Source organism: Indicator indicator, chromosome 1 (genome assembly GCF_027791375.1).
Source record: "Indicator indicator isolate 239-I01 chromosome 1, UM_Iind_1.1, whole genome shotgun sequence".
Classification (NCBI taxonomy): domain Eukaryota; kingdom Metazoa; phylum Chordata; class Aves; order Piciformes; family Indicatoridae; genus Indicator; species Indicator indicator.
In genome coordinates this window covers 34,442,178-34,467,105 of record NC_072010.1, presented here as the reverse complement: position 1 = coordinate 34,467,105, position 24,928 = coordinate 34,442,178, and the positions used below count along the sequence as shown (strand labels likewise).

General features: G+C 44.7%; 1 protein-coding gene across 1 annotated transcript; it reads left to right on the top strand.

The window, feature by feature from the left end:
* The first annotated feature begins 8,592 nt into the window (after positions 1-8,592).
* CNMD (chondromodulin) lies at positions 8,593-21,788 on the top strand. Its single transcript, XM_054388189.1, has 7 exons — positions 8,593-8,664; positions 9,075-9,212; positions 11,909-12,049; positions 14,504-14,617; positions 17,305-17,458; positions 18,714-18,916; positions 21,573-21,788. Exons 1-7 carry the CDS (start codon positions 8,593-8,595, stop codon positions 21,786-21,788), a joined length of 1,038 nt encoding a protein of 345 aa, XP_054244164.1.
* Positions 21,789-24,928: the final 3,140 nt, after the last annotated feature.

Below are 24,928 nucleotides of genomic sequence, written 5' to 3'. Positions count from 1 at the left end.
AAATAAAAGGTTCTGCAGATGTCAATGCAGACAAGGCAATCTGATGCCAGCTTTGGAACCCAATGTACATCAGCACCTGCAGCACCAAGCAGTGCTGGAAAAGCCTAGGTGGCATGCACCCATCCAGATGTGATGAAGTTCCCTAACTGGGGGGAACAGGGTCCACATTAGTCTCTAAGTCTCTGAGCTGTGAGACAGTCAAGCCCATGCCTTCTCCAGGAAGGCTTCTCATGGAGAAACCAAGCATGAACCATGACAAGGACAGGAGAGCCCTATTGCTTTGGCGGGGGGGTTGGACTTGATGATGTCTGGAGGTCCCTTCCAACCTCTCATGTACTGTGATATTGTGATCTTTCACACCAAGTACAAAATGTTTCCAACCTGTCCCACCATGAGGAGGGCTGCATCTGCTGGCACCTTTGTTAGTACACATTGCTTAATGTAATAGGAGATGAAAGGAGGAGCTTGTGTCTGGTACAGTTCATCTGCTGTGTAACATCTTCCAAGTATGATGAGTATGCTGAGGAGAAATTCTGCCTCAGCCATCTGACTCTGATCAAAAGTCAGCCATGTGACACTGCCCAACACACACACACACGCACACACACACCTGTCTACTCACATGAAACATGGTGGTTTCTCTCAAAGTTGTAAACAACCAAGAGCCTTTTCCTTTTTAAAAGAGAGGCTGCAGGTCAGACTTGGAGCTGCCAGGCTGGCACTTCAAGGAAGGTCAGTGAAGAAAGGAGAGGCACCACCTCTTGGGATTTCAGTGATGGGGGGCTGGCCTTGCACAGCTGTTTGTCATGGTAGGCTTAGTAAAATTGAGCAAGAAACTGTTTTCAGATAGAGCAAGAGCACCCATGATCTAATCAGTCTAGTCTTGTATCAAGGCTATTCACTCCCACACCTTTTCTGCACCTCTTCATACAGTCCTCCTGTACAGTCATCTGGAGATGAGACTCCTGAACCAGAAAGGTCTTCCCTGGGCATCAACAAGAGTTCCAGATGGACTTCTCTGGATATCTCAGCGTTATCCCACCTTGCACCATTCAGACATACACAGCCAAGTACAGGCACCAAAAGGGCTGAGAACTGTCTAATAAAGCCTTCTCCATACCAGATGCCTACCACTTATAACCCCAGCTGCCCTACAAAGTGCCCTTTAGTGGCTGGTGACTTGTAGGTGTGGGGAAGAGCCTGGCACAAGGCATCTGCTGAAGTCAATAAAGTGGATATTTGCACAGTGTCTCCACTGTACAACGTGCTGGGATCAGCATGGGTGGCTGAGTGTGAGCCCAGACCTTCCGTGTACAACAGAGATCTCTGTTCTGGTGTTAGGATCCTTTCGCTGAGGATTTTCCATCCCTTGAGGAAAATATGCTAACAGGCTTTAAATAATTAAACAAATCACATTGCAGGCAAAACCAAGCCAATCTTTAAAATGTATTATCCTCAGAAGACAAGAGTGCTTAACTTCTCTCCCCGACCTCTTCACACATTAACTAATTCATCACACAAGGGACCACCCAGCTGCATCTCAACCACAGAGCAAAACCTATGCCAGCCACTTTTTAAAACCAGTATTGCCACAGCTGGGAGCCAGGTTTCTTCAGCACAGGCTGTGGGGAAACAAAGCTCTTTTCATCAGGCCAAGCTTGCATGGAGAACACTGCTCACAGAAGAGCCACTTGCTGGTCTCAGCCAGGAAGGGTGGCTTCCCATACAGCAATGCAATGCTTTGGGGCAGTTGCAGCCACCTTCTTATGTGAGGAGAGAGTCACGTGTGGTCACAACCAGGGACAAGTTTGTCTTTCTATGGGCAGAGGTGAGGAAATTAGCTACCTTGATCATCTCCTGTGGGTCACCAAGGCCACGTAAGGCATCTCTTTAAAGAGAGGAAGGCAGAGCAGCTGCAAGGCAGTTCTCTTCACCGAGTGTAATGCTGCAGAACATTTATCCAGCTCTCTGAAAGCTAACTCTTCTTCCCAAAAGACAGCCCCAAAACTGCCTGGATACGAGTCCTTACTGTCTCTGCCAGACTGTGCAAAGACAGGCAAGCAGCCTGAGGCAGCAACCAGAAGGTCTGTAAGCAAGGAGAAAGCCTTGCAAATAAGGAGCACACAAGCCCATCCTCAGCCCTTCCCAACATCCCCATAAGTGTGGTGGCTAGGATGGGCTTCTCCCCTGCACTCACAGGACCCCATGGAAGACAAACTGGTGAATAGAGGCCACAGCTTCTCCCATTAGTCCAGTTTCCTGTGGTAGTGTTTTCTGCTTCCTCAGCTCTCCCCCGTGCCATGCCCTGCCCAAAGCAGTTGGGCTATAACATGTGGAGCTTAAAATTATTTGACAGTTCCTCCTTTTGGCATTAAGGAACACCATGGAAATGGCTGCTCAGGGCACTGTGGGGCAAGCCCTGAGAAACAGGGCTATGCTAGGAGTCCTGGGGACAACCACAGCTGTTCCCTCCACAGAACCCAGCTCTTTCTGGGAGCTCACGATTCCTCCTTCCACCTCACCTGGCCTCCAGGTTCACAGGTTGCCATCCTTCTCTCCATCTCTCATTCTCACAGGTTGTACAAGGTGAAAAGTCCTTAGCTCTTCATTCTATTTCTCAGGATAGTCATTCTATTTCAGAGGACAGGGAGTGCCCAGAAATTATGATTGCTCTGGTGCAAGCTAAGCCATGTCACAGTCTGTTGGAGATTCCAGTGAGAATTTACCCATTTTCTCCACCATGTCCCACCCTAAGCACGTATTTTTTTAAAGTAGAGATCTGAATTCAGGGGAAGAAGTATTATAGATTAGATAGAGGCTAAATGAAAGAACAGAGCATAGGTGCATAAGAATTAAAATTGCAGAAATCAACCCATAAAAATGTCTCACAAGGTAATGAAAGCAAAGGAAAAAAAAAATGTTTAAAGTGTTGTCAGAAAATTGAGTGAAATATACATTTCAAGAGATTGGATTTGTGAAAAACATTCTGGTGCTGCAGGCACCTCTGGGACAATCTCACTGGAAATAGTCTCTAAAGTCAGGTCATGAAATTATTAGAAGAAGAGTGCATAGATCGAAAAAGAGAAATGCAGTTGATTCATGGCTGCTTTTGGATGAGGGGGAAAAAAATACAACCAGGCTCAGCCTTTGTTACAAGGCAAAAAGAAACTTAGCAGATTTCTCATCAAAGTATAAAGAAGCCTCTGGGAAAGAAACAGATTGATGTTACTAAGTTGTTTAAGATAATAACTACCTCCAAAGCACAAAGCTGTGGTTGGAGGTTAAGAAAGAGAGTAGCCTATGGGCGATTTACACAGAATAGTCACAGAACAGAACACGTCGTTAAAGGCAGGAACGAAAGCACGCAGTGACAGCTAGTTATTTTATTTTATTTCTTTAATTCAAGAAAAACAGAAGGCACAGCCACTAGCTAAATTAAGAATAAGATGAAGACATATGGGTAGACGGGATTGAGCCCTGGAGAAAAAACAAATCAGTCTTTAGCGTCCTGGGGTGAGAAAGAGCAAACTGTGATGGGCCATATGTCCTCACCCAACTGCAGGACAGAAAAGGAAAGATTGGGGATGAGTGAGGTCCTGCACTGAACATGTTTTGAGGCATCCTTTCCAGTGAGACCAGCTCAAGTTCACCTTGCTGCCTTGCTGTGGATGCACCCCAAGCGGATCAAGTGGGGATGACCTTCCCCAGAGTAGCACTAAAACACGGGACTTCGCAGGGGTTTCCAGAGAGAATTTCACAGTCTAACAATAAAAACAAAGGTCTTGGTGTTTGAAATTTCATGTCATGTCTTGCTGATCAAAGAATGGAGGATGGTGTCAGTGCACCCTCAGCATAGGGCAGGATGGAGGAAGGCAAACATCCCAGTGGCACTGCAATATCCAGGGCCACCACAGAGATGAGAGCTGTGGTGATGACATACGTATGTGTTTTTTTCATCTTTTGGTCTCACTGCCGGCAAGAATCCTTAGAGTTTCTCAAAATCCTCAGCCTGTCACAGGCTAAATACCTGTATTGGGTTTGCATGACAGGGTTTTGGTAGTGGAGGGACTATATGAGTGGCTTCTGTGAGAAGCTGTCAGAAACTTCCTTGATGTCCAATAGAGCCAAAGCCAGCTAGCTCCAAGATGAACCCACCACTGGTCAAGGCTGAGCCCATCAGCAACGGTGACAGCACATCAGGCAGGTAAACCTGCCAGAAGCAGAATAAAACTGCTGAACAACTGCAGCCAGAGAGAGGAGTGAGAATATGTGAGAAAAACAATTCTGCGGACACCAAGGTCAGTGAAGAATGAGGGGGAGAAGGTGCTCCAGGTGCTGGAGCAGATACTCCCCTGCAGCCTGTGGTGAAGACCATGGTGAGGCAGGCTGACCCTCTGCAGCCCATGCAGGTTAACAGTGGAGCAGATATCCACCTGCATTCCATAGAAGATCTCACACCAGAGCAGGTGGGTGTCCCCAAAAGCTGTGACCTCATGAAAAGCCCATGCTGGAGCAGGCTCCTGGCAGAACTCTTGGCCCTATGAACAGAGGAGCACATGCCACATCACATGGAAAGGACCATGTTGGAGCATAAGGAGGGTGTGAGGAGCCCTTCTGCTGAGGAGGAAGGAGTAGCAGAAACATGTGATAACAGTAACTGGTCAGTGATCTCTCTGTCCTTATCTCATCCCACAAGCCTTTAGTTATATATTCCCTCTTCTCTCCATCTGAGAAAGGGAGTGATAGAGAGGGTTAGACGAGCACCTGGCATCCAGGAAGGGTCAACCTACCACAATACTAAAGCCAAGATTTTCTTTTTCTATATAGGACTTCTTTCCCCAATGGACTTTGGTTATTTTTAAGGGAACATCAAGTAAGTGGGACCTGAATCAGCACTCTATTATGGTGGTGTAAGCCCATGAAAATGCAGAGCAGTGAATCAGATGCCTGGTCTCAGTAGCCCTCATGAATTTCTTTTCAGACCATCATGGAGTTCAAATAACTATTTGGGACACTTAAGAAATTAAGATAAAATGCATAAGTGACTTATGGGAAGTCACAGAGCATCACCAAATCCTTCTCGTATTTAATATTTCCATTTCTCCTCCTAAATTTTTTTCTTTAAACTGAAAAGTAATGAGAAAATGTGCTTCCTTGAGACAAGCTGGTACTATCAGCTAAGCAACCTCACATTCATCATAGCACTCCAAGTACTCTGGAATGCTTTTCAGCCCAGAGGATAATAGTATTAGACGACCAGAAAGGCTGTCCTGTAAAAGGCAGTTATTATGATTTCCAGTCTCAGAAAGCTGGCTTAATCCAGCTGAGCACACACATGTTATTTAGAGAGGAGACTGAGCTCAGACACCAGTATCACCATCATCTTTATTGCAAATGAAGAATTCAGCCAGTGAAAGGCAAGTCACGTTTTTTGTTTTGTCCTAAGCCCTGCAAACACTGGCTGTTGCACTCATCTTTGCACTCTGCAGCGAGTGTCTGGAGCTGCTGAATGCTGAGCTGTTTGTACAGATTTGCATCTGTCTAAAATGCCATTCTCTCTCTTGTCACCTAATCAATCAAGTGGCAAATGATGTGCTCCCTGTGCCCTCGAAATCAAAAACAGGTAAGTGCCCACATAACAGGCGAAGCATAAGCAAAGGGGGTAACTAGAGGCCGTAAGAGGCAAACTGTATGACAAGAACGCTTTTCTCCTCTTCTTCTGCATGAAATTTCATGCTGCTTTTCCTCTGCCTGTGGAGCAACAGAAGAAAAGACAGCAATGCTCTGAGCTGGAGACCGAAACGAAAAATAATCTGGGGTTGTTCTCTGCACAAGAAAAATATATTCGGAGGATTTTCACTTTGACCTGAGAAGTAAACACTGGACAGCTTTTCGTTCAGAGTTTGGCCAGAATGGCTCCCCCCCAAAGGACCAGTTTTCCCACCCACATCTCCACATGTGAGCAAGACCCTTCTCACACTCCAGCCCATCAGGGACCAGCAGCCAGGCACCCATCCCTGCAGATCAGCTTGTGGCTGCCACCGCTGCCTGGAGCTGTGAGAGTCTGCCTTAGTCAAAACCTGCCAGGGCCACCACCACTTCATCAACAGGGTTGGGGGTGAGCCCTTTGACCCCATCCTTTGTGTTGCCCCAGTGGGGGTGGTGATATTGCACTTCATCATGCAGCACCTGGAGTAAAGGTACCTCTGCAAATATCCAACACAGATGTGTTACTTAAACCTATTGATTCTTGCACTGATACCGTCTGTGCTAACTGTTCTTCCTTGACACTGTGCCCTTGGCAACCTTTTTGTTAGTCAAAATGGCATGACCTCCCTCTGTCCTTCCATTTGCATCCTGGGGAAGGAGATTCTGGTCACTTAGATGGGTACCAGGCTGGGGGGACAGCTGCTCCTCCACCTCAGCTGCAGGGAAGCAGCTCAAACAAGCCAAACCTCGTGACCAGCATCTCTTCCTGGGCAAGCGCTTCCTCTCTGGCATGATTTCCCATGGGAGACAAGCACAGGGTCCTTAAAATAAATCTGTCTTTTTAAAGCAGTGATGCTAAACGGAGGTTTGAGATCAAAGGCTGGGATTCTCACATTTTGCCAAGATAGACACATCCATTCACGAGATTTTTGGTGTAACAAAATACTTGCTAATGAAGAGGATCATAATCTTATTACTAGCCCCAACCTACAACAGTATGTCATTCAGGAGCAGGGTAGGATATGCCCTAGTTTAGGAAGTTGCACAGTAGGCTTTGCCTTTGATTTAATGAGCTGTGATTGTGTCTATCTTCCTTGGCAAATTACGCTCATTAACTTTTTGTTTAAGGTCTGATTGTTCGCGACAGTAATCAACAGGAAGGATGAATTTGGGTTGAAGGGAAGAAAAACGGGGATCCTGTCTCTGCAATTTGGTCCCCAAGTATGTTGTGGTAAGGTGACCAGCAGGACCTCAGTTTTTTCTGCTGTTATATTGCTTGATGATGGATTTTAGGTGACTGGTCACATCAGTGAGAGGACTTAGACATGGAAAACATGGAAGATTTTCTCATTTATGGCATGAGGCACAGAGAAGAGGCAAATTTAGGAAAACAACTGCAGTGGCCAAATCTGCTCTTGAGGTCACACAGAGCTGGGATGAGCTGTAGTAGGACAGAGCTGTCGGCTGGCCTCTGCTGTCAAGATCTCAGAAGCTTTAAGACGGGGAGGGCATGTTGGCAGCGTGGAACAACTGAACAAAGGAACATAGACCTGCCAGATAAGCAAATCAGAAAAGAGAGGGAAAGAGAAATATATACAAAGGGGGAAAAATGCTATTGCAGAGTTGGTTAGTGTAGGCACTGCTCCAGAGTCAGAGGGGGTTCCCCAGGGCCTCCTCAGTTAACTGGCTCCAGTCCTGTTGCCTCTCTGCAAAACTGGAGCTGGGTCACTGAGCAAGCAGGGCAGAGTAGAGTGGGGCAGAGCACAAGCCAGAATTCTTTTCTTCACGCTCTTTTTGCTACTGCTATCTTTACCTTCTGCTTCCAGCCTTACAATGGATCCTGCGCTCTGTGTTTGCCAGCATCAGCCCCAGAGGGGTCTAGTGTTGGTTGTTTTCCAGCATCAAGGAGTTCACATACAGACACACACATGTGCATGTATGTACAGGCAGGGCATCCATGAAGTAAACACAGACATGGACAGACACACACAGCCTGCTGCGGCCCTTAAAAGCTTTCCATATACAATATTAGAATAAGCAGACAGATGCAGATGAACATCCCCTCCAAAACAGATTCCTTTCTGATCCTACTGTACTTCAGATGCCCAAAAACCACAACCCAGCATCATGAATGATAAGGAAACAGAAGAAATCCCATAAATATGTCCACTTTAGAGGTCAAGTTGTAAGGTATCTGTGACCTTTTTAAATGAAATCTGGAGAGGGAATTTTCACAAGGTCCTTTCCAACCCAAAACATTTAATGATTCTAAGGAGAGATGAAAGCACCCTCCCCGCGTTTTGCCTCACTGAGCCTGTGCCAGGCCTGTGCTCATGTCTCCGTTTCCCAGGCTGTACACAGCCTCGACCTGGGGCTCAGCTGTTGGCAGGGCTATTTGCTTGTGCCACGAATCCAAGTGTTTTGCAGAGCTGTCACTGAACAGCGACTCAGCTTGTCAACTCCAGAGCCTGTGAATTCTTGTGGCAAGTGTAGATAAGCAGTTAAAACGCTGTTCTATTTTAGAAGCTGTTTTTTACGACGGCAGCCGTCTGTCTGCCAGGGCACCTCTCCGCAGTGACACTGGGGGGTGGAGGTGTATCCCAGAACCCCCTGACTGCCCCTTCTCCAAAGGTGGAGACATGGCCCAGGGCAGGGGGACACGACGGGGCTGGGATAGCGGGGGGGGGGGGGGGTCACAGTTCCGGGATGCTCCAACGGCTGCCGGACAACTGAAGGGGCTCATTGTGCCCGGGAGGCGGGCGGTCCTGCCCCTCTAGCCGGCCGGGGATGGGGCGGGCCGGGGCGGTGCTGCCCCCCCATCAGGGCCGGGGCCCGGAGAGGGGCGGTGGCGGAGCCAGAGGCAGCTCTCTTTCCTGTGCAGCAATGGCAGAGGTCTCGGAGAAGGTGCCCATCGCCCGAGCGGGGCCCGACGATGTGGAGCAGTGCCTTCCCGCCGTGAGTGCTGTCGAGCGGCACCGGGCGGGACGGGATCGGGGGGGGAATGGGGGTCAGAACGGGTCAGATCGGGACAAAACGGGTCGGGTCGGAATTGGACCGGGAAGGGACGGAATGAGTCGGGTGGGGTCGAAATGGGACGGGACGGGAACGGGACAAAAAAGGATCGGAACAAGACCATAAAAGACGGTTATTGGATCCGATCAGGATCGGCCGGGTCCCGTCAGGACGGGCGCGGGTCGGGACGGGATGCCGCGGTTCGCACAGTCGGGCCGGGCCGGGCCGGCTAGGGTAGGGATGAGACCCCACCAGAGACCTCTGGGATGAATGGTCACTGCCGGGACAGGGACTCTGCCAGCCGGGGAGGGTGTCCTTGCCCTGCCTCGCACCCATCCCCGCGCTCTCTGCAGACGTACGCGGCGGCGGCGGCGGCGCCCGGTGCAGGGCGGCTGCTGAAGGCGGGGGCGGCAGTGCTGATCGCTGGAGCCCTCCTCCTGCTGGCCGGGGCCATCGGCGCCTTCTACTTCTGGAAAGCCACCGAGCGGCAGGTGAGCCCAGCTGGGAACCTCATCGAGACAGGGTGGGGTTCTGAGGTGATTGCGTGTAAGGAGGGGGCACAGGCTGGGAGTTGCTGGCGAGGTCGACAAAGAGATCTTTAAGCAGATCGGTTTGGGTTGGGGTTTTTTGGGTGGTTTGGTTTGGTTGTTTTGGTTGGGTTTTTTTTGTTTGGCTTGTTTGTTTTTTTCGTTTGTTTGTTTGGTTTGGTTTTGTTTTGTTTTTTTTTTTTTTGTTTGGTTTTGGTTGTGGGTTTGTTTGGGTTTTTTTTGAGGTTTGTGTGTGTGTTTGTGCTTTATAAAAGGTAAAAACAAAGCAAATGCAAAACAAAAACCTAACCCAAAAAACAACCACGTAAAGCCAAACCCATAATCATTATCTTTACTGACTGGATGGAGCCTCGTGGAAGCACATTCATTAAAGAATGTGAAACACACCTTTGAGAGCACAGACTCTACATTGATTTCTGCTCTCAAATCCTCAGCAAACTTAAACCCCAACAAGTCTCCAGGGAGTCACATCCTGGGCAAACTCCAGCTTCAGGACAAAAAAAGCATTGAAACGTGTAAATCCCTTTTTCACATCATCTGCATTCTTTTTCCAGATTTTACCTGGACCCTCAAATATGTAATGCTATATTTAATGCATTAACAGGCACCATTGTTTCTCTCTAGTGGTGTGCATGACTGTGTGTACACATGGGGATTTATGGTTAGCAGCTGTAGAACAACTTTTGAAGCCATGATAAGTTTTCTTATTTACATTTTCTAGGGTACATGAAAAACCCTATATGCAAAGAAGAAAACTGAGAAGACATTAATCAGTTTAAGGACCACATTTTGGAGCAGTAGAACATGTTTATATATTATATTAACTTCCTGTTTACATGAGATTCTGGTTAAAAAACCAACAACAACAACAACAAACCCAAACATTTGAAACATAGCAGTGCATATGTGAATGTAACTCACCCCATAAGTGCAATTAGTATCTTCAAATTTACTTTGGAACAGGTTTTGTACTGCCTCCAACCACATGCCAGCCCCCATCAAGGAGAGCCTTGTGTGAATCCCAGCAGCCAGAGCAGAGATTCCCTGGTGAGGTACACCTGTGCACATAGGACTAATTCAGATAATCAGAAAGCACAAGGTTTTGCACTGAAAAGACAGGACATGTTGCTGACTTCCAGCATGCACTATAGGAACCATCTGCTTCTCTAGCCTTCTCAAAAGGGAGAGGGCCCCAGTGGGTAGGTGGATGAGTAGCAGGGTATGGCACATGCAGCTCTGGATGGATCAGTGCATTTGCAGAGTACTGGACAAAGTTTCCTTTGTTTGATTCCCCCTTGTCATCTAAATTCTGGTTTGGAAAACACGTCACAGTTGTCACTGAGCTTCCAAACTGATCTGTAAGTAAAGACACTGGGAAAGCTTAAGAGGTATTATTTTTCCAAGCTGTCATCAAACTGAGAAAGCTACAAAGTGACTTGCAAATGTCTAGGAAGCAACAGGAAAAAAACAAAACATAAAAAACCAAACCAAACCAAAACGAACCCAAACCCAAAACAAAACAAAAAAACCCCACACCAAAAAAACCCCACCACAATTTAAAAATTATTCTTTTTATTTTAAAACTTTAAATTCTCTCATAACTGATAGGGGTAACAATGTCTCAGCTCTAGCTCAGCCCCGAGCAGGCTAAACCATAGGAACATATACATCGGTCTTTTTTATGGACCACGGTCAACAGGAGTTCTAAACAGCAGAGAATATTGGACTGAATCTGTATATCTGAGGGACCATGAATCTTTAGCACCTTAGGCTTTCCTGAACGAAGGTGAGAGTAGAAGAAATTTGTCTCTAGCTGTCAGTGTAAATTTTTCAGTAAAATGCTGTAAGGCTTTTTTAAGATGAAAAGTAAACTGCTTATGCAGCACTTTTAGCAGAGCTGCATAAGAGAATCACAAAATCCCTCCACAGATTGTGGTCCTCCAGCAAATACAAACCACGCTGCAGCTTTCCTCATTGAAAATAGGATAAGAGCAAATACGCTGACAAGGAAAATACAGCTCTATACAACTTCACATCCAATTTAAACAAAGTTCACATCCATTACAAGCCAGGAAGCATGTTCATATTCAAGAGGAACCTGTTTTCCTGTGCCTCAGCAGAACATCCTAAGAGATAAATAGGGGTTGGTCTTCTCTAGAGTAGGATGTTCACTTCTGCTCTCCTTTGGGAATCATGCCAACATAAGAAGCGACTCCTACATAGAAGGTGGCTTTTAAGTTGGAGTGAGCCTGGATGTGGACTCATCCCACGTTGTTTCTGAAGTAAAACTGTGAGTACACACTGCAGGAGTGACCTCAAGAGGTTTCTAGTCCTACTGCTGCTCAGAGCAGGGACAACTGTGGCATCAGAGCTGGTTGCTCAGGGCTTTACATGGTTGGGCATTAAAAACTTCCACAAGACTGCACAAATGCCCTGGGCAACCTGCTGCACTGCCAGCCTCTCCTGGCAGTGAAGTGTTGCAGTAGTGTGGTGTTGGCTGTTGCTGGGTTATCAAATGCCTACAGAAATCAAAGTTAGGTGCTCAGTAAGGATATGACAGTCAGACTGACCCATTACCTGGTGCAGGAGGAAGGCCTTAAGCAATTACTGATGCGATACTGCTCTACTATTGATTCCAGGTGTATAATGTTCACTATACTATGAGCATTAATGGAAAAGTACAAGATGGATCAATGGAAATAGATGCTGGAAACAACTTAGAGACATTCAAAACAGGAAGTGGAAGTGAAGAGGCTGTTGAAGTTCATGATTTTCAGATTGTAAGTATCACCACCCTTGTCCTTCATGTAACATGCTCCACTGCTGGACTCTAAGGACATTCTGCCTCGCCCTGACTTCTCTGTCCCCATTGGTTTCAGCATGAATTAGGCTGCATCAGGTTTAGCTCTGTATAGCACTTGGCATTTCAAGAGAGCTACAGTACTCATTCAGAACTAGAAAAACATTCTACCAGGCTGTGGCACAGCCCTTGTAAGATTTCCTTTAATCTGAACTGGAAAAACCACCTCCCCTCCCTGGAACAACACAATTTTAGGAGCATGTAGTCCACACAGTAAACCAAGTAGACACCAAGAAGGGAACATTATACAAAGCTGGACCCAAGCAGGTTGCTCTGCCTGGAGCTCAAGGATGGGAGCTGCTCTCCTTGGCTTATTCTGGGTTCATCCTCAAAGGAGAGGATGTGAGCATTTAGCATAGCTCATGGATTCATGCACCAAATGCAGTGCTGGGCCACATGAGCTGACAGCAAACACATTTGGGTGCCCAGGCAACTTGGCTGTGGCTGTTCAGCATAGAGCCTGGACTAACAGATACCAAATTTTGGCAGAGCTGAATGACTCAGCCTGGTTCACTCTGAGCTGCTAAAGGCACATCTATGTGATGTTACAGAAACCTATTTACAGGGCCCAGATCCTGCAATTAATGTCCTCAGGTGTTCAGTCCTCTGTAAGTCAAAGCAGCACCTAAAATGAAGAAACTGCTGCTAGAAAGACTTACCCAGGGATTCTGGAGCAGCCACCTTCCTCTTGCTGAATCCAGAAAGGTGAGGAAATCCATCTCCTTGGTATCTCAGCAAGTACAAACAAATCCATGCCAGGAAACCTAGTACCCCAACTTTCCCTACTGCTGTAGTTCAGCCTTTTATGAAACTCATTAATATCACCATAGCAACATTATTAGCAACTGAATAGGAGCACCCACAACATGCTCTTCTCATTTGCCTTCTCCATGCCACATCTGCACAAAAGCACCAGCCCACTGGAGAGATGCTGAATTCATATTGCCTCCGTATGTGCTGCTGGTAAGCCTCTACTTGTCACAACCAGGTCAGAAATCAGCTCCTAACATCAGTCAGCTACCAGGACCTCTCAGGGACAGTGCCCACTTGTAATTACAGCAGGCCAGGGAGAAGCTGAGAGAAAGCAAAGGGATGCTGCCAGTTGGGTTTTGAGCCAAGAGTGCACATAAGAAATTGAAGGGATGTGCTTCCAACAGCCAAGTATTTACATTAGCAGCTTTGGATTGCCTGGCACCGCTTGAATGATTACACGGTCAGTGAAGGCTTGGATTTGGTAACATTAGGATATCCCTGGCATGCTCAACAGTCTCATTCCCTTATGCACCAACCTCTTCACAGCCCTCCCTTCTCTCACTGCTTTAGAATTAGCTATTTTGTTTTGATGGGTGTCCGCCCAGCTGTACAGGACTTGTAGGCACACAGGATGAGACTCGTGTGCCTCAGTACAATCTATCTCAAGCTGCACTAGATATCCAAGGCATCCTTGATGCTCATATGAAGTAGGTGAGATGGGTCATGATGACAATTATGTCTGCCTTGTTCTGAAAGCTAGAGTATAGGCAGAAATCCAGCACACCTCAAGTGTGTGGGAGGTAGTAGTAGTAGTAGTAATATTTAGGTGGCTGAATGGAGCTTGCGCAACCCTATGGAAAACAGGCAACTTTTGCCATCTGCAACGAGGTATCTAATTCATAACATAAAGGAGACCTCTTTCATGGGTACCTCAAAACATACAGCAGAAACACAGCAAGTACAGCAAGGTTTTCACACTAAAATGCTGATGCCCAAGGTGCTGGCACTGGGCTGGCAGATACGATCTGGGATTTGCAGGAGACCTGCAGCCCTCTGGAGCTGCTGGAAAACACTTCTCCTGCTTAAAACTAGACATCCCTGGTTTAGGCAACTGCATTTCACTCTTGTAGGACAGATGAAGGAAGTCCCACACAGATTTCTGCACCAAATTCCCTGTCATGAGCTTCCCCTTGCTGTCACAGTCATTTCTGTGTATAAATTGGACCAAACTTCCCCTATTTTTGTAAATCTGTGTCATAAGGGTACTGCGCCACCAGCTAACACAATTTCAAGGCTGCCTACGTTAGGTGTCAAGTTGCAGTTCAAATTGTGTCAACTCATTCCTTAACAGAGCTGCTCCAAGTAGCCTACAGTGGGCACAGAAACACTTACATAAAACACCCCCATCTTTCAGAAGCTCTCTGAAAACTTTTAGACCCATTTGACCGAAACCGTAAAAGTAAAGTGATGAGGGAAGAGCATTTTGTTGCATTTGGGTTTAAATTAGATTTAACCTTTCAACTAAAAATTCAGTTGCAATTTTAGCAGAGCCCAAGCACTTTCCTGGGGGTGGTAGGGAGCTGGAGGGCTGCACACAACCCTCTGCCTTCTGCTTTTGCAGGGCATAACTGGGATTCGTTTTGCTGAAGGAGAAAAGTGTTACATCAAAGCTCAGCCAAAAGCTCATGTCCCCGAAGTTGATGCTATGGCTAAAGCAAGCCTCTCATCTGAGCTGGTAAGGGGTTATTTATTTACTTATTTATTTTAAAGCATATCTTTGTATAGAGAGGGTCTTAAAGCAGTGTTTAAATATAAATAGAAATGACATTTGGAAGCTACTGTGGATAGTGGTAGGGTTGTTTAGGGTAGGATACTCAAGGGTTCATTGACTGGTTGCAAAGAGCCCCCAAAAGGTGAGAAAAGCAATACTGGTGTCAGACATGTCACTCTATTCAGGGGCACTGTGAGAAGTTGCAAATTACTGAGTGGGAGAGGTCATGGACCACTTCCTATCTGCTCCACTGGAGGCCTCAGGGACAAGAGCATCTGCCTGTGATCAGGCAGTGCACAAGGCTGGAAGGGAGAGCATGGCAGAAGTGGCTGCTTTACTCAATGCAAAGAGGGATCGTAGTAGATCCCAGGGGATTTCTATCAACACTCTTTGAGCAGAAGCAAGGGTTGCATCACCAAAGTCCTCTGAAATTGTCAATAAAGAGGAATTGTGGAAAACATTATTGCAAGAATTCAGCTAACTCAGAAGAAATAATAGTATAAAAATTTAAGAATTTGCCTTCTTAGACGGCAAACTGCATTTTAGCTTATCATGTTAACTACATTTTGTGGAACCCACTTCACAGATACCACCAAAAACTCTCTTTACCTCACATTTATTTAAAAAAACCAAAACCCCAAACTATCAATTTAGGTGCAGAAAGCTTGAGTTTCCTAGAGCTCAAAGCCCCAAACCCCATCAGTCACACAGGAGTGGCTCCAGTGATTTGACTACAGCTGAGCCTGGATGCTGGCAAGGGCTCAGCAACTGGCAAGAGAGCACAGGGGAAGCACAATCCCTTTCCCTGGGTTTGCTCCACTCCTGAGAAAATAAAAGCAGATACAATTAGCTGGGAGAGAGGCACCATTAAGGCTGTACCCACCTGCAGCAGTGCTGCATTTATCAAATACCTGCTTTAAAATGACATGGGAAAGGGTCACTCTAAGTCAAATTAGCACTAGGCACCAGCAATGGCACAAGACTCTCTGAAGCTGATGGAATTTACCCCACATTAGGGAAAAGATCTTGCCCAAATTCCAGTCAGAGGCCTGTATCCTTACAATCTCACCTTATTTAAAAGGCAGGTTTGGTTTCTTGACTTCATTATCATTACTGCCTAAAGTCAAGGTCTCAATTTTTCATCTTTTTGTAAGAATGAAGTCACTGTCCTGAAGGCATTATCCTAAAACAGTAAAAATGTTGTTTCTAATCTTCTACCTGGCTGCAGTAAGCCTATTTCTTTGTCCTGTTTTTCTGTGCATCTTCTCCAAAGATGCAGAACCTGCACAACCACTCCAGTAAATCACATGCACAGAGGCCAAAACAAGCATCCAAGTTAGTGCTGCCTTTGGGACATTGACCTCTCCCTGGTACTCAGCATCCAGGTTCAATGTATGCTGGGAACAGCAAAGCAGTATTTCTTCTTCTAGGGCAAGTCCTCTCTTTTGATGTTATGATTCTATTACACACACACTTAGGAGGAAATATGCACACACTGTTTTCTCACAACACATATCACAACCAACATTGCCTATAAAAATGGTTGATTAAAATAAGCTTTTAGAGATACCCAAACTCTGCCTGCTCACAAGTCATCTCAAACAGAAACAAAGGATATTTTTATTTATGAAGACTAGATTCAGATATTTCTGATGCTGATAAAAGCTTAAGTGGGAGAATATATATAAAGAGCACTTCTCACTAGACAGATTGGATAGCAAACTGAAATGACTTGAGACCTACAAAAGAAATCAATAAACACACTCAAGGAACAACAACGATGGAATAAATTGATCTAGTCAGTTATATAACAAGTTTTGATGACTTTTATGGAAGCAATTTAAAATTTTAACTTTGAAATCATACTGGTTCTCATGATTCAAAAGCTGGTTTTCTTTTAATATTTCACTGTTGCTATAAAATACTTACACATTTTATGTAAAATAATACTTTGAACTAACAACTTTAAAGAATCAATCACTGGCATTTTCCTACATTACTTTGAAGATATGAACCAAAAACCTGCAGGGTACACTTCAAAAAGGCAGGCTCCTTTAACTTGCACTTCAAGCTTTTGGTCAATTGAATTGCTTTTACCAAATGAGACCTTTAATCAGACTGATCATGTTGACTTACAGCTGGAAGCTGGAGCAGTTCGCAAGCTATAATCCTCTCAAAAACTTCTGAACAAGACTTTCCCCCCACCCCTACTGTAAATATAGTTGTATCTTGAGAAAACATCAAATGAGAACAGGTCATGATAAAAGATCAGGGTCTTGTTTTTAGCTGGCATATTTCATTGCTGCTTTGCTGACGATGGTAAATCTTCACAGTTTCAAACACCTGAAAATCTGGGGTTCTGGACTGAAAGATCTCTGATACCTCATCCTTGTATGTGGGGCAAAAGTCTTCCAAGAGAGAGATGGGTGAAACATTAGCCCCAGCAAAGCTGACAGTAGTTTTGCCTTTCATTTCAGTGGTGGCAGCCTTTACTCAAGCTTTGGCTCAGTACAATGAGCTCATGTTCACATTACACAAGGTTGCTTGGTATTAGTCGCAGCAGGTGATCAGTTTGATGCTCAAGAATTAATAGCAAGCAGGCACATGACTGTTCACTGAGTAGCAAAGGATTTATGCTCTTCTACTTGCAGGAAGATGAAATCATGCCTGTAAGATTTGATGAAAACTCCCTTATCTGGGTGGCTGCAGACGAGCCTATCAAGCACAACAATTTCCTAAGCCCCAAAATTTTAGAGCTTTGTGGGGATCTTCCAATTTTCTGGCTGCGACCAACATATCCCAAAGGTAACACTTCTTTTATTGGAAAACTAGGCTACCTCTCCCTTCGTCTAAACACCTTCCCTAAATCAGTTGTGCCACCTGGGAAACCAGGATCCTTTCCTCCCTTACCCAGCCTGTCTTCCCAAGCCCTCAAGGGCTGGTGCTGAGATTGCATGTTTGCAGTTTATCCGCACTTACGAGATGTTTCCTATTGCATTTCCCCAGACAATTGATATAGCCTGTAGGGATGACTTACTACAAGATTAAACATTCTCAGAGAGGTTAGCTTCCTTCTACAGGACAAGGTAACAGCTTAAACTACCCCCCAAAATGTTTAAGCAGCAGGCACTGGTTAACAGGAACACTATACCTGTCCAAGAACTGGGGAGTATCAAGCTCCCAACCTGGGATCATAGCCTGTCATGTTTCCTGCCCTGCTCTTCCAGAGGATTTCAGTGGAGTGGAAGGATGAGCTGCTTTAGCTAAGCAACTGTTGGATGATGTTCATGAGATCCTGGGTGGCAAAGACAAGCTTAGCAAAGGTGTTGAGGAGTCACCACTGAGACATAAACTTCTGCAGGTGACTTCCAGGCCTGGAAAGAGAGGAGAAAGCTTGAGGAGATTTACTCTTCCTTGGTCCAATTAATATCAGAACACTCAAAGAGGGGGAAAAAACTCACAAACAAACCCAACAACAACGAAACACCCAACAAAATCCCCATCACATTTTAGAGCACCTATGGATCCAAACTGCCAGTATTTTTCAGTTTTATCATTATCTTGTATATCCTATTGAACAGTATCAAAGCTGTCCAGAAGCTGCTTCCACCAGGTCCACCAGCTGCCCTTGGGAGCAAGGGCACCAGTCTGTCATGCAAGCACTTTTAAAAATGAGGTGTATGACTGACCTTGCTAGTGCTGGCAACTGCTGCTGCCGAGTTAGCACCAGTGACCACAAGGCTGGTCAAAAAACAAACAAATGTCCTAACATCTGTTTTGCCTTAAGGGCAGGAAAAGGGGGTGGAAAAAAAAAAAGAAAAAAAGCAATTTCACACCCTTTTGGCCTGACATTGGCTGCAGATACAATATGGGAAGGCAAGTAGCTCCCATGGGGATGCTCATTAAATTTGCCTCCATACAGTTTTGCCCTTTCCTCTGCCCCTACCCTCCCTGTTTTTTCAATATTTAGAGAAATCACCAAAACCTTAGAGAATATGTGGATAAATTATAAATCCAATGTCATGCAGAAGACAAGATTACCTTGTGATTACTTTTTCAGTTAACCAAAGGAGAGAAATGAAGAGAAACAAGCGCCAATCGGAGTCAAATTTTGATATGGAAGACTTGGAAGCTGCTAGTGAAGAAGTGTACTCCAGGTCAGCCACCATGCAGCTGAATCAAGACCTTGATCATCTGTCTAATGAAACCAGGCCAATGGGACAAGAGACCGATCAAACACTTAATCCAGACAACCCATACAGTGTAAGTATTTGCACTGTAATCTTTCAGAGCCTGAGACTGTTGTAAACAAGAAATAGAGGTGTTTTAGAGTGTTTTGTTTTTTGGGTTTTATGGGTTTTTCTTAGGAAAAAAAATCTGTGCAGTCTTTACCCATTCAGCTTATAATTGCTACTGCATGCTTGTAAAACACCTTCTAAGAAGTTCAAAAAAGTCTTAGAATCATAGAATCATAGAATCAAGAAGGCTGGAAGAGACCTCAAAGATCGAGTCCAACCTGTCACCCTAAACCTCATGACTATCTAAACCATGGCACCAAGTGCCACATCCAATCCCCTCTTGAACACCTTCAGGGATGGTGACTCCACCACCTCCCTGGGCAGCACATTCCAATGGCCAACCACTCTCTCTGTGAAGAACTTTCTCCTCACCTCCAGCCTAAACCTCCCCTGGCGCAGCTTGAGACTGTGTCCTCTTGTTCTGGTCCTTTTGTCCTTTCCTTATCCCAGTTTTCATTAAGACTTCAGCCTGAAATAATCACAAGTGCTTGAGGTGGCAAGATTAAGGCAAGCTGATGCAAAGTTGCTTTTCAAGGTTTCCATACGGATGTATGGAAGCGGCACTAGAGATAGCTGACAAGGATAGCACCTTCTGAGAACAAACCAAAGCTAATCTGAACCCCGTCATTTACTGACAACGTGAAGGGAGAGTCCAGTAGGTAGAAACATGTTTTGCTCTCTAACAGAAATTAGTATTAGAAGTAACTACTACAGAGGAAAGCAGTAGTAGTGTCTGGCTGCAAAGAGATTAGAGTAAGACCAAATAAATCTGTTTACTCAGCCTCTTCTTTAGCAGGGTAAATGCCCCCAATCTAGCACACAATTCACAAGAGAACTTGTTTAGAAACAGCAACAGTGGGTGGAGGAAGACCACTGCAGAACTTGTTCTCACTCTTCAATTTGAAGCATCCCATAGAAAGAGCACAAGATCCACCCCACTGTGTCCCAACACCTTTGCTGCACCGCAGGAAAACGGACTGTACAGTAGGCACCTTACAGTCTGCTGCACCAGCGCCAGACAATTTACACCCACCATTTGGTGCAGCAGGAGCAAGTCATTTTAATACAACACTGTCACAAGATAAATGCCTCCTGCTTTGGAAATAAGTCCCAGCTCTGACTTGACATTTATGCAACAGCAGGAGATCATTATACTGTGACAGCATTCTGCCGAGTTGACATCCCTTAATTAAACTTAAATTAATCACTCTGAATAAAATGGATCTAAACCGGCTCTCTCGTGAGGTCAGTAAGACAGCAGCAGTGCTGGAATGTAACTTCTCACAGCTACTAACATGACCATGTCCATGGAGTCTGAGCTGCCCTGTCTCTGGAGAGCAGGGGCATTCTGCCAGCCGTTGGGCCCCTGAGCCAAACGGAAAAGATCCAGTTAGATGTAGTCACCAGACTCCCCTTAGCCTACAGGGCAGGATTCACCTTCACTAACAGTGATGTTGTAGATGCCTATATCCAAGCTTTCTTTGGAGACTGATTAATTTGATTCAAAAAGACCACTAATTATATACTGTAGGTCTTTCCTGTTGGATGAAATTAATCCTCCCTACAGTTATTTTTCTTCATCTGATATGGGTGGATTCTGGACAATGAGCTGAGATGTAGAAGTTCACACTGCAGGTATCTGACTTCAAGGATAATGAATCCTGCCCAAGGAAACATTACCCTCCTTGCAACTGGGAACGGGTCACTGGGGGCCTGAATGACAACGAGCAGTAACTACTGTCCTGTACAAGTGTGGACAAGAGATGGCACCTTTCTGTGCCTCACCTTTTTGGTGTGCTGCTCATTTTCTGAATGAAAAAAATCTCAGGTATAAAAGCATTTGCTCTTTGCTTCTGCTTTTCTTGAAGTAACACCAATGGGGGGAAAAAAAGTGACTTTCAAAAAGCAAAATATCCAGGTTACTTTTTTTCTCCAGAAAGGAGGAAAGGAATTTTGAAGGATGAAGACAGTAGCAAGAGCCTACTATAACTTATTTTATGCATTCCTTGCTCCACATAGCTCCTTGCTGTCAGATACAGAACAGACAGAATTCTCACTGTCCAAGATGCACCTAAAGTGTGGCAGAAGGGGTGGGAAAGAAAGAGCAGACTGAAAGACAAGTGAGAAACATTCAGAAAACTGCAGGATAATAGATTACCAAATAGTTTCCTGGGAATGCTGTATAAAGAATTAAAATACAAAACCTAAAACCAAAACATTACATACACTTCAGACATTGTCAGCTACTTAAAAGACCAAGATAGTTGGTCTTGAAATCTTTTCCACCACTGATGTTTAAAACTTGGGGAGATTCCAGCTGCTGGATCTTCTGCAAGGACTGTAAAGTAAAACCAAAGAAGTTAGAACTCCCTGATGTTTCTTTACATTTTCCATGGGTGACTGCATAAAACCTACACTTCTACTTGCTAAACAGAGCAAGACAAAAGGAAAAAAAAATAAAACAAAGAAGGTACATAAAGACAGTTAGCAGGAGTTCTGTTGACTTCAACAGGACCAAGATTTCAGATTTTACCCTTTCTAGGGTTAACAGAATCATCTGTAGATTGTGCATTTTCTGAACACGAGACCATTAGGATGACATTTAATATTTTGCATTTCAGCAACTGGAAGGTGAAGGGATGGCTTTTGACCCCATGCTGGATCACCTGGGCGTGTGCTGCATTGAATGCAGACGAAGTTACACACAATGCCAGAGAATCTGTGAGCCTCTCATGGGCTACTACCCATGGCCTTACAACTACCAAGGCTGTCGTACTGCCTGCCGAATCATTATGCCCTGCAGCTGGTGGGTGGCTCGTATCATGGGTGTCGTGTGAGAAAAACCAGTCAGAGCCTTGACAAAACAAAAAGGGATGCAATGACAAGCTGGTAAAAGACTACGACCAAAGCAGCAGTACCCATCCTGGCTTTTAAAATCAATCTGTGTGCACCTGCACTGAAAGCAAGGTCAGATATTCTAACTGTACATAAAAACCTGAAGTTAATCTTCCATTAGCTTTACAAATGACAAGGGCATACTAGCACTTACTGAATTAAAAAACTAAGATATCCCCTCAAAAAGGCAGTATTAAACTTTGCTCACAAATTGGTTTAGCAGTCCAGAAGCTTGCTCATAAATCCAAATTCAGCCTTTCATAACAAAACCCTTTCTTTCCAAACTACAAGTGAAAATTTACATCCAATTAGGCAACTAGCTCAACTGGTACGCTTGGGGAGTACCTTTCATCCATGTGGCTTACTTAAATAAATCACAACTTAAGTTGCTCCCTGTTGCTATTCGTACTGAGTTGCCAGGTCATTATGAATGGTTATAAACCAATTACAGCATACCTTTCCCACAAAGCTGCTCCAGGGGACACGGGAAAGCACACATTGTGCTACATCGGAAACGAGCGTCAGGACGAGGGGCTGAGGAAGGCAATGTGCGTGGGCCGCAGAATCAAAACCCGCTGCACATCCCAACATCAAAGAAGCCCCAGCATCAAGAATCCTGTATCCATGATACCACTCTAGTGTCTAGCAAGTATCTGCTATCCAACTACTACGGCAGAAGTATTTACATGCAGCTGGAGACCAGAGTCTCAAGACCCTTCAGAATCTATAACAGCCACTGTATTTATAAATCCTTGAACTAGACACTTTTGACACCAGATTACAACCCCTCTTTATTCCACACGGTTAGCAGCCATTCATGCTAGCTCCTTTAGCTCTGCTGAAGTTAACCTCCATTCCCTGCAAGAGAAACTACTTACCAGAAAAAAAAAAAAAAAAAAGAAGGAAAAAAAAATGTTTCTAACCTCATCCTTTTTTGCTTAGGTGAACTCTGAAATATTTAGGATTAATCCTATTGCATATTAAAACTCTAAGGAAGGTACTAAGCTGAAACACTCATAAAGATGAAATGATTTAGGATTTCCAGCCATGAAAAACAAAGATAGTGGTATTATGCTGCCTTCATCTGTACTATAAGGCTTGAACTCTACCATTACATTTATGGAGTTATCTACAAGGGCTTTATAAAGAGAATGGTCCAATTCTTCTTGAAGTTCAGTCTCTGGAGCCTTCATTTTTGTGACTAAACAGCTCGTGAGATGCTGCAAGCCCAGTAATATTATTAACACTGTGTGACACACAGAAAAGAGGAATTAATTTGACATAATCATGGCTTAAAGAAAATAAAGACAACCTCATGTGGAATGCTAAACCGCCTATTGAAAAAGCAAAGTGTTAAATGAGAATGAGAATAGAATTCAGTATTTTGTTCTTCTGTAGCTTTTAATACAAGCTTCACCTTCCCTTAATCTGCAGACTCACTTTGAAATACTTAAATTAAAAACTTCTTAAAGTGGGATTTCAAGGCCTGTTATATTTGAGTTTCTGCTTTTTAAAAATGAAAATTACCTTGATCATGATGTTGTTTTAGAACTATGTCATTTGTATGCTTAGAAAAGTCCATTTTCCTTTTTCATTTTTTTACTGCAGTTTAAACAAATACATTTTAAAATGGCAATTGCTTTCTGTGCTTTTTTCAGTGTGGAAAGTGTAATAGTACTTTCATGTATACATCCACGAGTGAAACACCGAAGGCAAAAAGAAGGATGTATGACTGTATATATGAATCACAGAACATAATTGGTTGAAAGGGACCCTCAAGATCATCCAGTCCAACCCTCGACCCAACACTAAACCACGTCCTTAAGTGCCAGGTCCACATGGTACTTACCTCCAGGGATGATGACTCCACCACTGCCCTGGGAAGACCATTCTAATGTTTCCTAACCCTTTTAGTGAAGAAGTATTTCCTAGTATCTAGCCTAAACACCCCTGCTGACACTTGTATCCACTTCTTCCAGTCCTGTCACTTGCCACCAAGGAAAAGAGGCTCACCTTCTCCTCACTCCAACCTCCTTTCAGGTAGTTGTCTTTTGCACCTATGGCCATCTTGAGGCAACACATGACCTGCTTCTCCTTGTCCCTCTTAGCAGAAAAAAACCCCACAATCTAGTCTTCTTCTGAAGACAGCAAAAAGCTGTTTTGCAGGTGATATGTCTACATGTTCTTAACATAATTATCTCTTCCTAAACAAAACACTTGTATCAGTTGTTTTTTTATAGGCAGTCACAAAGCACGGAAGTAAAAAAAAAAGAGTCCTGCTCATGGGTGTGTAAAACTGCCTCATACAGCCTGTACACTTGGAGAACTCCTCTCTACGTGTCACGCCAAGAGAAGCAGATATGCTACTTACATGGTCTGTGACTAGCACAACTGTCAGAACTACAGTACTGCCAAAATGCAACATGGAGGGCACAACTGATCCATCTCCAAAACAAAACGCCTTCCCCAGCTCATGCTTCAAGCAAGCCTATCTACCCGTATATCCTAAGCAAAAAAAAGTAATGATCTCCTGCTGCAGCAAGGTTGAAAAACCTTATCTATGTGCAACATCTAACTTTGAAGGAAACAATGCAAGAATGACAATAAAACCAATGACTTAATGGTGTGCAAAGATGTAGCAATATTCATAGAATCACAGAATGGTCTGGGTTGGAAGGAAGCTCCAAGGGTCATCTAGTCCAACCCCCTCTGCAGTAAGCAAGAACATCCTCAACTAGATCAGGTTGCCCAGAGCCCTGTCAAGTCTCACTTTGAATATCTCTAGGGCCCCAACCAACTTCCCAGGCAACCTGCTCCAGTGTTCCACTACCCTCATGGTAAAGAGCTCGCTCCTAACATTCAATCTTAATCTGCTGTTCTCTGATATGAAGCCATTGCCCCTCGTCTTTTCACTGTCATCTAGGAGGACCTGTTCCACGATCTTCCCAGGCACGGAGATGAGGCTGACACGTCGGTAGTTCCCAGCATCACGCTTTCTACCCTTTTAAAAACATGGGTGTAATGATTCATTTCTGCCAGTCACCAGGGACTTCACCTGACTACCATTCCTAGCTACAGTTTG

Excerpts from the sequence above, each read along its gene's own strand:
- CNMD (XM_054388189.1), top strand. The coding sequence starts at position 8,593 with ATGGCAGAGGTCTCGGAGAAGGTGCCCATCGCCCGAGCGGGGCCCGAC. Across the intron at positions 8,665-9,074 it reads TGGAGCAGTGCCTTCCCGCC|ACGTACGCGGCGGCGGCGGC; the intron begins GTGAGTGCTGTC and ends CGCTCTCTGCAG. Across the intron at positions 9,213-11,908 it reads GGAAAGCCACCGAGCGGCAG|GTGTATAATGTTCACTATAC; the intron begins GTGAGCCCAGCT and ends TATTGATTCCAG.